Source organism: Fusarium phalaenopsidis (assembly GCF_050370095.1).
Source record: "Fusarium phalaenopsidis strain FUZ10S chromosome Unknown contig_32292, whole genome shotgun sequence".
Taxonomy (NCBI): Eukaryota; Fungi; Ascomycota; class Sordariomycetes; order Hypocreales; family Nectriaceae; genus Fusarium; species Fusarium phalaenopsidis.
Genome location: NW_028145410.1, coordinates 1,602,144 through 1,615,676, shown reverse-complemented (window position 1 = coordinate 1,615,676; position 13,533 = coordinate 1,602,144). Strand labels below are relative to the sequence as shown.

The following is a 13,533-nucleotide window of genomic DNA, read 5'->3' as shown; positions in this document are numbered from 1 at the left end:
GAAACTCTCCGCCTTGGTCTTGACTTTATTCCGCCCTGGAATCCATGGCCATGAGAGAAACCGCATTGTTTAGTTAGAATCCTCATTCTATTCTGTACAGATCAGCATGGCAGAATCGGACAGGTGTGTTTCACTAGTAAGAAAACGGGTTGACTTACACGCCCACGGTGAATGTTGGCTTGAAAGAGGAACGAGAAGCCGAAGAGACTGACAATAGAATGAAAATACGAAGAAGATAACAGGCAAAGGGTTAGGATGGGTGAGGATAGAGCCAGGATGTGAGTAGGGTAAGGGCGAGGATGAGGATGAGAGTGATCAGAACCACACCCGCGTGCACAAAGCGAGGGAACCGACCCTCATCAACCCCGCAGTCCCGAACTGATCTTGGAGAGAACCAACATTGCCGACCCTCGTCATCGGCGGGTGCTGTATCGAGAGGACCGAGTTGGAGTGGTTGGGTACGTGGGACCCCCGTGGCCGTGACCCCCCTGAGACTGGTACACCGCCTCTAGGAAGCCCAGGAACGCTCGTCGGAACTGGGACCGGTCCATCAGCAGTTCTACACAACAGTATATACCGCCATTGGTACCTTCGGCATCTTCGAGGTAGATGAGAAGGAGAGTGTCCCAATCGAAGTACGCGATGTATTTCGTCTGGTATTGGAAGCTGTAGTTGACGGCCTGCTTGAGCAGAATCTCTGCGTTGCCGTAAAAGGCTGTAGGACCACCATTATCCAAGCTTGCGATACGGCGACGAAAGTCATCCAGTCTGTAGCAGGCATCGGCGAACTCGTCGAGGCGGATAACGCCAGGTCGCTTGTAATCGAGCACGGCGAATCGAGAGGCACCGCGACCCAGACGCCGATGCCAGGTCTTGTCCGCACGGGCGCGTGCACCGATGATATTGGAAGCCTCTTGATTGAGTTGAAATATTTCTCTGGGGTGGTGGGCGGAGAGTGCCAGGTCGACGGGGTTGATCAGTTGCAGGGCAGAAGCATCGCTGACGTCGGCCTCGAGCAGAAGAGATCTGGTCTCCTCCCAAGTAGCTAGGTAGGAGTCTCTGAGGCGGTTGTGGCTCAGAGGAGCAATAGAGATCCGAGAAAAGAAGTTTTGAAGACGTAGCCCGAATTGTGGTGGCTCTGCAAAGCTGGTTGACGGACCAGATATGTGAGCCCGAGGATCGTTGGCGATGGGGTCGGTCCTCCTGGGCATAGATTTATCAAAGGATGCGAGAATGGTAGTGGCAGGCATTTTCACATACTTATGATGATCTGAGGAGGATAATTGGATGTGGAAGGGAAAGGGTTAGAGGTTAGAGGACAAGATTGGTATGGACGAGGATTTTGATCTTGGTCCGAGGTGTTGGGTGCAGTGATTCACTGTCTATACACGCTGGTCAATGGCCAAGGCCAGGCTCCCTAGCCACGCCCCAGGTATTCTCAAGCTTTAGGAAATATTCAAGATAGCATCGCTGGTCGAGATATTCTGCCACTCGAGTCCCTCTATGAAGGAGCTCGTCCACTTAGACGGTAGCCAATCAGAGAAATCCATTTCAACGTCAACAGGTCGACCACCGTACCAGATTGTAGCTGCTTTTTGCCGTAGCTTGAAGTAAAAGTTTTGCAGGCCTCTGCATGCTGGAGCAATGCAAACGGGCCATTTCCCCCCTGTGGTTTGTGGATTAGCGGGCAGTGTTGAGGCAGCGCAGCGCAGCGCATCTACGATGAATCATCTCCCCCATTCTCTTGCACGACCCAACTTCCCCACGACAAAGACCGGCACAATTCTGTCTTTTCTACTGCTGATCGAAGATGGATTGTTGATATTCACCACTGCAAGGATGTGGATACCAAATACATTTTCCATAGAGGATTGGCCTCCGCGTCCGTGGGTGCCGCTGCCCGATCCACGACGTCCCGATTTCCCATACCACAGCGGTCTCACCCTCACCATCCGACCTCACACGCCTCCCCCTCCCTTTGGACTGACAGGATACACCAAAGGACAAGAACGCCAAAATGCCAGTCAAGAGGAGGTCACCAAGGTCTCGCAGTGTGAATGGTGTCTCAGCAATCCTCCCACCGAAACCCCTACGCACCCAGACGCCGCAGCGGCAAAAACGCTAGAGATTGTTCAAGGTATCGCCTGTAAGGATGGGCGCGGTGCCCAGGTTGTGCGCTGCCATCTGGGCGAAGACAAGAACCGCAGCTACGTCGCCAAGATCTACGACCCCCTCTACTACTCCTACGCCGACCCAGAGTTTGGCTCACCCGTCGACGTCACCTACATGGCAGATTCGCACTACAGTCGCGAAGCGGCGGCTTTTGAGGATCTCATGGCTGAAGGCGTCGATGGTCAGTTCACTCCCAAGTACTACGGCTCCTGGACGTTCGACATGGTTTTGCTTGGCACTTCTGAGGTGCGTCCGGTGCGCTTGGTGCTCCTGGAGTGGTTGAATGGAGCCGACCTTTGGACTATCATGGAAAGGGACGGCGCGACCAATGGCTTCCATACCATGCCTCCTGAGGAACGACTCGAAATCTTTGCCAAGGCTGCAGAGGCAGAAACAAAACTCAAGCACTACGGCGTCATGCACCGCGACTTTGCGCCTAGAAACGTCATGATTGTTGATCAGGCCACAGACGAGGGACCTCAAACGAGGGTGCTCTTGATTGATCTGAACAATTCCACCTGCGGAAACCGCCCAAACTTTCAAGATCGAGAGTTTTAAAAGACATACCCCCTTCCCATCAGCCCGCGCTATCGCTGATGGGGAGGATGTCCCAACAAGTTCTTGCAATGGGTACCCGATCCGCATCGCTCTCAGGATGCCGTCTTTAACGGGTGGTGGGAAAAGCGATAACCAAATCCTTCTAGTGAATACCTCCTGCTACCTTTCACGTTACCCAAGCATCGTCGAAAAGCCAAACTCATCAAATACGCTTCTCCAGTTCCAAACACTAAACCTGTCTTTGCACAAGTCTACAGTCGTCATTATTCTCTACCGCCTATAAGCTGGTACGTTGCCCCGAGAAGAATTTGCTCTTGATACGATAATTGAGTATACTAACTCTTGCAGGTCCCCTGGTGCATCGTCTCTAAGTGAACTGGTTGAAGCCAAGTCACAGAGAAGTCGTGTTGATCCAGGCGAAAGCGACTCGCCTCAAAGTGGCAGTGGATCACCAAGAAGCGTTTCTGAACCCAAAAGCACATCCTAAGGTGTACTTGACGAATCCGAGAAGCCGAGAGCTTGTGTTGAACTACAAGACCACGGCGATCTCCGAGGCGAAGGCGAGACATGGGCAAGTGGGATCGAGCAAGACGACATGGGCCTACTTGGAAGCGGAATCAAGGAAGCAAAGACATCACACGGAGACACCGAGTCATAGGACAGCCATTTCACCTAGTGATAGCATGGGAGAGAGGGATGTGGTATCAGACCTTACGGTAGCGAGACGACACGGAGTGAACTCGAGGGCACAGAGACATGGACATGGTTTGGCTCGGAGATTTCGAGGCGTACGATTGTATTCGCTCGAGGGTGCTGTCTTTAATGTTCGAATACTGGTGTAATTAAGATTAGAAAGCTGGGGGAGTGAAAGTGGCAATCCTTCCTGGCTATCTTCTTTGACCTCGGAAATCTTTGTGGGAAGGGGTAGGTGTGCATCTTGTGCGTTCTCCTCGTTCGGGGGGAATTAGACAGGCGAGATATATACATAATTGAAGGCCTCTCGATCTTTGCAGAACGTGTTCCCATGATGGGACGACTCAGCACATGACGGCAACGCCGAAGCCTGGCAGTAACAGGTCGTCGGCAGGATGTAGGCGATGAAAGTTAGTCACATGTTTGGTCGTATCCCAAAACTCCCTCGTCGATGCGATGTTCGATGTCCCAGGACACGGGCGAGTTCTATTTTCGCTTTAAGGTGTAAGACTGAGTTATATAGCCAGCAGGGAGAGGAGCAGCATTCGATGTGGCGCCCCTCATCTGGTGATTTGAACATGTTTGTAAAGATGCTGTTGACGGTAGCGATGATCCCCATGGCCAACACCTCATGACTGGGGTGTGGCCTGGTCTTCTAGGTTGAACTGTTGCATTTCAACAAGCTTGGGATATTTCTTTCTCCCATTCTCAAGATCCTCGATCAGGTTGTCGCCCTCAAACGACACCTGAACCAGGGAAGGATGGATCCCTTTCGTGTTCCATCACAACGGACAAATGGGCATTCAGAGGCGTCTTTGGGAACTAGCTTGGTGCAGGGCGGCCACCTCTCTGATAACTGGTATATATATCTCCAACAGGGGCGTTTTGCTTAACGATCCTGAGCTGCCAGCGAGGACGCAGGTGGAGTGAGCAGTTGGAATGGCCGAAGGGTGTCGACAACTCCTATCTCTGCGAATATCGTATTGTGAGATGATATTCTCTGCCTGAGGAAGTACCAGAGGGGCCATATGCCCATGGTACTCTACCGGGTAGTCGACGACGTCTTCGTTGACCCCGAGGGTCCATGAGTAGATTGCCTCGCCTCGGTGAGGGCGGGCATGGACTTGTCTCGTCCACAACCAGTGAACGGAATTGACTCGTGGCTCGAGATTATAAAAGCAGTGCGGAGATGGGTAGTTCTTATGGCGTAGAGATCCACCATGTCCTGAACGACTTCGGACCAACTCGGCTCTTTATCATCCAGGCTGCAGATGTGCGGCTCACTGCTCGAGTGACGGGATTTATACACAGGGATGATGATATCGTCATCTGTCTAGACGGGAGTAAGATGGCCAGTCTCGGATCCAACAGGGCTTAGGGATCTGAGAGGTCTCTATGACGGGGAAACGCTGTCGGAGGCGCGATGCGCTCTGGGTTCGTCAGGTTCCAGTATATAGGGATGTTGTGGTGGATCTGATATATAGAGTATGCTCAACATTGATGACGGCCACAGCTAGAACCGGGTCGGGGCTTACTTGGTTTTATAGAGGATTGCTGTCACCTATCTTTATGTCTTTGCGAGCAGATTTGGGAGCAGAGTGACCAAGTTTGTATGTACCAACACAACACGAAGACAACGCATCAACCTGTCGTTGTTGGTTTGGCAACGGCTTGATAGATACAGTAATTGCTATCATATCCAACTATTTCCTCACAAGTGAAATCACACACGTCGCCTTGGTAATCCTCCCAAAGTATGGAGTGGTTGTCTGGGATGCTTGCCTCTGAGTGTTGATGGGGGGCAAGCATCGACAGGCAACCCGTGAGCTTGGTTGCACTGAAACGCACAAGAGCACGGGAAACTTGAAACAGACAAGTATGGAGTGCATGCTGTCATCGGCTTATTTCCAAGATTGTTTATCATGGTCGCCTGATCGAGCACCAGTATTTTGCCACCCGAGTTGCTTGCACACAACTCAACGGCTTGCACAGACTAGTCAACACTGTCCAACATGTGGCTTATTGCCCCCTGCTGGTGACCTTGCCATGATTTCAGTGCCAATTACTAGCCAGACAAACTTTGACTGCCTAAATGATATATGATCAGCCCAGGGTTGATGCTGATATGCTTGGTATCAAGCTTGTAGCACCTACTGATCCCCCCCCGGGCGGGTCGTTGCATCCCGTCAACGCCACCAAACGATATTGAACAAACAGCCTTAGTATGCAGGCTGCCTCCTACATACAATATCTTGAGGGCAACGGCTTGACCACTGCCGGCCACCTGCAGAAGTGCGAGAGCAGTGTTCATTTGACCCACGGCTGACCACGCCTTTATCATCCTCCCCTTCTCCCTCCCACATCTTTTCCCTTTCATGGTCTCTTCATCATGGCCAGCGACGAAAAGATGGCTACTAAACAGAACTCGGACACCGACCAGGAGGTCGACATCCCAATGTACGTCATCCGTGACGTTCCTGGTAAGGGAAAGGGCCTCATCGCAACCAAACCTATCCCTAAAGGCACTCGAATCCTGGCCGAAGCCCCCGTCTTCACGAGTCCCGTCATTTCAGAGATCCAAAACGTCAAGGCCGAGGTCATCCGCCAGGTCAACAGCCTCACACCAGCCCAAAAGACGGCCTACTTCAACTTGACCCGCCTGGACATGTTCAAGTCCGAAGATCCGGCCTGGGGCGTCTTTTGCAGCAACTGCCTGAGGGGGCCCGCCGAAGACATCCACGGTCTTTACTTGATAGCCTCGCGTGTCAACCACGCCTGTCTGAACAACGCCCACGACTCCTGGAATGCAATCCTGGGGAAGCTCACCCTCCACGCTCTCAGGGACATAGCAGAGGGCGAAGAGATCACCATCTGCTACCTCGACAAGCTCCGGGACAGGGCCGGACGCCAGGCGGGACTCCGTGAGTTCACATGCACCTGTAGCCTGTGCTCCCTCGAGGGGCAGCGCCTGGAAGAGAGCGACCAGAGACTGAAGCAGTCGTGGTACTTGTACGAGCTCTTGGGGACTCGGTCTGAGGCCACTGACGAGTCGGTGTGGAGGAGATATAGCGCCATCCGGGAATGCGCCGACCTGCTTGCTAAGGAGGACACGTTCGACTACTACTCGATCCATCTTTACTCCATCGCCTGCTTCTCGTTCATGGTGATGAACGAGCGTGCAAGACACATGGTTTTACTTGAGCGGCACCATCAGGCTTGCCTCTTGTTCCTGGGCGACGACAACCCCAAGACGTTGAGCAGCCAGCAAACGCTCCAGGGCCTAGCCCACTGGAACTCCGTCATGGGCAAGGTAGACCCAGCCGTCGTGCCCGAAGGGCTTGGCCCGGAGGCCTTCGAGGACTGGCTCTGGAGAGACAGTAAGGCCTGCCTCAACGGCTTTGCCGACCTCAGCAACGAAGCTGTCTTTCCTCGCCTCGGAGGTCTTCCTATCTCACCCAGAAACAATCCAGATTACTTTACTTTCGCCAATGAAGGACGCCGCATACAGTCTCGCAAGGCCTGGTGCCTTCTCGCCGAGATTATCAAGACCAGCTCCATCCCCGTAGGCGTCCGGTTCTGGATCCAGGACCACTACCGCAACCAGTGCCCAATCGAATTCAAGTCAGGAGGTCAATGCTCGAAAGCCCTCAGCCCCGAGCCCCAAGTTGGTTGGGCCATCGCCATCTTGCGCCCCGTCAGGAAGGGTTACCTCGCCGAGCACTTGATCCTAGGGTAACATCTCCAGTACATGCTTCGCGTTAGAGAGCGCGAGAAGGACCTTATCAAGGTATTCCCCCAGCCGTCTTCCTCGACATCACATGCTGACAACACTCATAGATATTCCCAATGTCCTTGAACGATCTGATGTCGCTAAGTGCCCGCGTGCAGCAGTTCTCGATCCAGCACGATGGCGGAATGAGAACATGCCATGCCTGCCAACGTCAAGGAACCTCACCCAAGGCATGTGCTAAATGTCACTTTTTCTGGTACTGCGACAAGGTGAGACACAGGCCAACATATCGCGGCGTTAGATCGTTATATTGACTAGCTTACAGGATTGCCAGGCGCAAGGTTGGCGTGAAAAAGGCCACAAGAACGACTGCAAGATGCTCGGGGACTCTGACCTGAAGGCCATCTTTCAGACTGCCTGGGACGGCTTGGGCAACAGTCCCTTGAGGTTCCCTCTGTGAATTTGTGTTGAGCAGTTCAACACTCGAGGGTGTATCGGTGTGCAGGGCGTGGTTGCACAGCAACATTGCTGAACAATGATTCGTGCTTGTCTTTGGAGTGGAACGGTATAGCGGAACAAAGGTTTTGTATCGTTGTCAAAATTAAATCGCTTGTAAGGTATCTATCTAAATGCAAATGCTTTCTATAAACTGTTATCGTGACCAGAATCTGATCTTGCTCACGAAACTCGCCGGTCTACCAGAGTCATCAGAACTGGTAGGACTTGCTTGGCGGAACGACACTCGTCGCGGCTTGACATAGTAAAGGTCAGCCTCTCTGAACGAGTAATCAACGTTTGGATTTGATGGAGAAGCCATCTGCCACGCTGGTGACACCTCCCCAGGTTCCAATCCCCCTCCACCCCCCGAGCTGCCCGAGCTGGAACTTTCACTTGTGCTCTCAGCGATGCTCTCAGGGGTTAATCTTCCCAGAGCCTTGAACTGATGATTCCTCCCCGAAAGCGAAAGGCTCGATGACGATCTCTCGGGTCTTGGGGATCGGAAGTATGTACGTAGCAACTCTGGTGATACTGGCTCTGAGCCGAAAGACGACGCGCGAGGCGAGCAAACTGACGGCGCTTTCGAGCCTAGCGAGATATTCCTCTCGTGATCGACTACGAGGCCCCGTACGGACAGATTGGTGACAGTCGTGGGGCGCCTTGAGAGTTGTCGAAGGCCAAACACCTGGTAACAAATGAGCATGACAGTGGCTTTGCATACAGAGAAGTTCACCTACTTGAGGGCGTTCCTGATCCTCGTCCTTGTCCGGCTGCTCAGGGCTTGTCTTTTTGTTGGCCGCAGCTACGGCAAATTGGACGAGGTCGTAGGCCGAGGGAACGAGAAACATGCCAATCATAAAGAGAGCATGGAACATCAATATGATGTATCCGAGAGCACTAGAGGCTTTGTGGCTCGCGAGATCAGGAACCATGCCCACGCACAGAAGCAGGACACATAGCCGTGCGACCGTCACCACAGTAGCCCTGGAAAGCAGGCCGGACACCGACCAAGCCCATGTGGCAAGACCAAGCTGGCCAACTTCGCAAGCCATAAGGACAAACAGCTGCTCCGTTCCGAAGTGTTGCAAGCCTCCAATCACAGACCCGCGGAGCACGAGAAAGCCAAAAGTAGCCAGCGTGTAATAGTCCTGGGTTCGTGATGGCACTTCATCGGCTTCCTGCCTATGGAGTTCGTCGATGAGCAGATATCCCATATTCTGGGGGCTCCGTGAAGACAACCCCCACCAACATCCCATAATCAATAGGCAGATCGCCACGACTGTCAAGATGGTGTAGTAAGATGGCAAGAAACGAGCCATGTCAATCTGATAAGTTGCCCAGGCCGTCAGAGGAAGCAAGAGGTAGCTCAGAAAGACGCGCAGCGCAACCCAGATAGTTGCCTTGTGGTTGTCTTTAGCAGAGCCCTCCAGACTCCACTGCCCAGCCTGTCGAAACCAATCTCGTGTCCATCTCAGGCTCTGGCCGATGTGGATGAAAATAAAGAGACAGATGAGAATGACGACGGCAAGAGTGGCGATGTTGCTCCAGGTGCCCATGGTGACAGGGGCACCCATAACCTGTATCATGTGCTCGAGGCCCGAAGTTCCACCAAATGTGCCATTGATCTCGTGAATGCCGTCGCGAATGCCATAATAGACGGAGTGTCGTATCACGATGCCTCGTTGGAGCATCAGAGTTGACCAACTGGCAGCGCTGACAATGGGCTGCAGAAATCCGGGATAATTGAGGCTGAGCGCTCCAGCAAAGAAGATGAATTGGATATACGAGAGACAATCGGCGATCCTGGTGAGGTGTGACCTGTTCGATGCCCTTTGAACGGAGCCCTCCTCTTCGTCTTGTAGCGGTTGTACCAGATTGGACCACTCTCGCCAGCCAGCAGCGAGAATCACCAACACAAAGGTAATAATCGGACCCCAGAAGGAGATGCCTTGCATAGTTGGGCCAATATCTGGTGTCAGGAAGCCATTCAGGCATCCAATTGGGAGGTCATCGGAGCCCCTAATATCCACCTCCAGCTCGAAAGCCGCCAGAGGTACCGGATGGTTGATTCGGAAAAGGACCTTGAAATATTGTGTTCGCTTTTCAATCTTCTGGGCGGTCCATAGTCTCGACTCGCAAGTCGAGTTTAGAATCTCGCCATGGTATCGACTCGTTCCACCAAGAGCAGCCAAGCTCAGCTCTATCGAGGTATCCTGTTGGCGGAATTGTTCGCACGTCTTTAGGTCCGTATATTCGCCCGAGATGATCAATTGGAGTCGCGTCTCGTTGTGTCGTTCGTCGAGGGATGCCGAGAGGCTATAGGGAGTGAACTGGGGGTGCGACGAGAGAGCCTCTCCAGAATCCGAGATGCAATCCCGGACTTGGACATGCGCAGCCAGACCAGGACGCGCGAGGAAAAGTAAAAGAGCGAAAAGCAAGGTCCTGAAGGAGAGCATCTGCGTCAGAGAATTAGAAAGAGAGGGAGTAGCTGGCATCGCCACCGCCATCAACGAGACATGAAGGGAAAGGAGAGACAATGAAGGGACGTTGAAGAATCACGAACCCGCAATCCATTCCATCGCATTGCAGGGGAAGGGTTCAAAAGACCAGACGTTTTCCGGGGCAGCCTTTCGATTCTGCAAAGTCCCCATCCAGGAACCCTGGCAGCCCCTGGCTAGTGACGTCGCAAGCGCTACAAGGCCTGTAAAAAAGGGCTCTGTGGGCCGTCTAAAATACCTGGTCGCTCTGTGGATGCCGCTTACAGGAGCGATCGTCGTCATTTCGATGGGGCTCAACTGTCATGGTCCTCTATCATGGAGCCCGGGGCATTGTGGCGATCCAGAGGTTGAAGAGAGCCTGACTCGTCCGGTACGCTAGCGGACAGAAGTGGAATCAGGCGGCCTCTCCGAAGACCCAATGAGCCGGAGCCGAACAAGAAGCTTGGTGGATAACCTGGACTTTAGCATTGCCATTGAGAGTGCCGCTGAGAGTGCCGTTCAGAAGTGCCGGAGATTCGTGATAGCATCCACTTGAGGATGGGAAGAGCTCGCCCGGGTCACGTGGTCGTTCATTACGTGTACATTCAATCAGCAGTTCAACCTTGGGCCTTCTATTCCCTATTTAATTCCAATAATCACGTCACGGGAACTCATTTTGAAGATTAGTTTTTACCCGTTGCTTTCATTGAGACAATATCGCTGGTGTTGATGTCCTTTGTGCAGGAAAGGAAACAAAGCATCGAGCTCACATTTGCAACGGCAAGTTTGGCAGAGAGAAACGAAACACAAGGCCTCATCCTAGATACCAGCAACCTCGACGGTTCCCAGTTGCTTAGTTGGTTCATCAAGAGAGATCATCATCCGGGCAAAGGGGATGGCATTTCGCGGCTGAAATTCTGCAGGGCGAGTCCTCCAGAGTTAGACGTGACATGGGGCTGAGCCGCCGGGGAAGCGGATGATATTCATGGCCCCGGCAATGTGCAATGTTTTCTTCTTCCAATGATTTTGATTTAGCCGAGGGCTTTTTGATGATTCAAAATGTAGATCGTTTTTGTTCAGCTCGCCTCAACCTGGTTCATCAGCGCCGCCTTTGGACAGCCATGCAGCATCAATGAGGCTATCGTCACTGCACTTTGAGATCTCCGCTCAGAACGCGCGTCTAAATGAATATGGCTCGTTGCTTACACAATGTGAGACTTTGCTTACATGCGGTGAAGCCTGTCTCCGGGTCGTCAGAATTACAAATTATAACACACTTGTCACATTGGATGTGTTGTCACCACCATTGTGAATTTGTGGCTTTAAGTGTTTCGGTTCGCTATCAGACAGGGAATGATATTGACACCAGATCCCCGATGCCCATGTCTTAAGTAGTCTCCGTTCATCAACGGAACTCACCAAAGTATTGTCTGATGTGAAAGGGGGGTGTGGGTTGGGTTGGATTGACATGTGTCTGGGAGAAAAGAGAACATGAGAGCGCCAGAAGTACCAACAGCCCTTCTGATCAAGCCATGAAATGCACGCAATCCTTACACACGGGTACTTTGTCTTGTCCCGCGCTTGCGGAAACAATCTGGAATAGTTGTGACTAGAGATTTTCAACTGGAGTTAAAGGTGTTGTGTGTTGAAGAATCGGCTTCTCTGTGTAATCAATCATTATCATCTTCGACTACATTGTTCAAAAAGCTCTTTACGACGGAGTAGAGTCAAAGAGAATATCGCTCAATTTTCAAGCCTGATCTTCGTCGATTAGCCATGACCGGGTATCATTGAGACTGAGATTGCCGAGTATTCAAATGAGACAACAACTCTTTGCATGAGACAACAAGAGAATGACAATCAAGTATTGGCGATAAGTTTACCCCGAGAATGGCTTAATTGATTGGTCCAGAAAGGCCGCAGGGGTCTATGCAAGTGGGAGGTCGAAAGAGACTCAACGCGGGATACCGTTTTCAAAGGGTGGGACGAAGCAAGCCCGCTGGTAACGAGAAGCACATTACTGTCTCACCTGCGAGGGATATCACTTGGCATTGGTGAAAGCAGCTTAATACCCGCTGCATTAACTGACCAGGTAAGCTGGTGGCTTGCCGGGTAGGTAGGCTATTGTCGCCCCGTTTCAGCTCTGGATGATCCCAGAGTTCAACCAACACCCAACGCCGCCCAGAGCCTGATCTTCTCATCACCTCTTAACCTCTCCCTTTCATGTCTATTCAGTGACTTATCAACACCGAGAACGAATCTAGGCACCAGCACTTCAATCATGACCGGCTGCAACAATTGTCACAGGGGGGAGCCCGACGTTAGGCTGCTGACCTGCCGGTCGTGTTTATCGGCCCAGTACTGTTCCCAAGAGTGCCAGCGGAGTGATTGGCCAAACCATCGAGAGCCCTGCCGCAGCATAAATCCTATCCCGGGAGCTTCACAGAACTCTGCGGCGAGTTGGATACAGGGACTGTTGGGCGAAGAGCTGAGTGGCGCTTATGGCCCGTCACCACCCAAGGGACTAGACAGCGGCATCTCTTCGCCCTTCACTCGTCTCCAGAACGGCACCTTTCTGCACAACCGCTCAGAGAGGGATGTCTACCGGATCCTCATCGACAGCTTCCGCTTCCGCATGGAGGAACAGTGCCAACACGACGGTAAGGCAGCAGAGGGCACCATTTACGACGACCTTGACGATTCTCTACCTGCCTTCAAGGAATACCTCGAAAAGGCGGCATCCCGAAACAACTTGCTTCCGCCGTGGTGGACACCTCAGAAGCAAAGGGAGTGCGAAGCCTTTGGCATGTCCGGAACCGACTTCCAGGACTTGCACCTGGCGTTGGAACAGTTTAGCACCACCTGGCATTACGCGGACTCGCGATTCCCTTCGCAGCTTCGAATGCTTGCCGAAGCAGTCTACGAAAAGGGGGTTGGCGGAACCAGTTCGTTCACCAGGAGGGCGGCGTTGGCCGAGCTGGAGGCTGAGCGGAGATAGCAGGCGAAGAAGTAAGCAGACGACAAAATGGGAAGGGGAGAACAACCTGTTTGAAACAATACAGCAGCGCCTTTGTTAGCTAGGGACGCGGGCATATCGGGCTGGTCTTGGGAAAAAGTACAGATTTGTTAACAGTTTAAGCTGAAAGAGCATTGACTTGGTAGGATCAACGTTGGAATTAGGATTGAACAGGGTTTTAGGTTATCACAACAAATTGAATCGTCCTTTCCTTTCTTTTATAATCCATGTTTGTCACCGTGAATTGTTTCATTGAGGCAAGTGCGCCGGGTGCTCTCATCTATACTTGAACAGCCCTCTGGCAAGTCGGCCATCCTCCACCTCCAGTTTCATCAACATCCACCACTCCACCCAACATCAAGCACATTCTTTGGATTCATCTATACCAT

The 13,533-nt window shown here is 52.4% G+C and overlaps 5 protein-coding genes across 5 annotated transcripts; 3 read left to right on the top strand and 2 right to left on the bottom strand.

Annotated features, from left to right (window-relative positions):
• Positions 1-413: 413 nt before the first annotated feature.
• LRP88_04798 (uncharacterized protein) lies at positions 414-1,250 on the bottom strand (the record flags this gene model as incomplete). Its single annotated transcript, XM_083241365.1, has 1 exon — positions 414-1,250. The coding sequence occupies one exon, from the start codon at positions 1,248-1,250 to the stop codon at positions 414-416; it is 837 nt and encodes a 278-aa protein (XP_083102513.1).
• A 472-nt stretch (positions 1,251-1,722) lies between these two features.
• Positions 1,723-2,730, top strand: LRP88_04797 (uncharacterized protein; the record flags this gene model as incomplete). The annotated part of the gene is made up of 1 exon (XM_083241364.1): positions 1,723-2,730. The coding sequence occupies one exon, from the start codon at positions 1,723-1,725 to the stop codon at positions 2,728-2,730; it is 1,008 nt and encodes a 335-aa protein (XP_083102512.1).
• Positions 2,731-5,812: 3,082 nt separating this feature from the next.
• On the top strand, positions 5,813-7,159 carry LRP88_04796 (SET domain-containing protein; the record flags this gene model as incomplete). Its single annotated transcript, XM_083241363.1, has 1 exon — positions 5,813-7,159. The coding sequence occupies one exon, from the start codon at positions 5,813-5,815 to the stop codon at positions 7,157-7,159; it is 1,347 nt and encodes a 448-aa protein (XP_083102511.1).
• A 905-nt stretch (positions 7,160-8,064) lies between these two features.
• On the bottom strand, positions 8,065-10,107 carry LRP88_04795 (uncharacterized protein; the record flags this gene model as incomplete). The annotated part of the gene is made up of 3 exons (XM_083241362.1): positions 8,065-8,239; positions 8,287-8,336; positions 8,389-10,107. 3 exons carry the CDS (start codon positions 10,105-10,107, stop codon positions 8,065-8,067), a joined length of 1,944 nt encoding a protein of 647 aa, XP_083102510.1.
• A 2,494-nt stretch (positions 10,108-12,601) lies between these two features.
• On the top strand, positions 12,602-13,126 carry LRP88_04794 (uncharacterized protein; the record flags this gene model as incomplete). The annotated part of the gene is made up of 1 exon (XM_083241361.1): positions 12,602-13,126. The coding sequence occupies one exon, from the start codon at positions 12,602-12,604 to the stop codon at positions 13,124-13,126; it is 525 nt and encodes a 174-aa protein (XP_083102509.1).
• Positions 13,127-13,533: the final 407 nt, after the last annotated feature.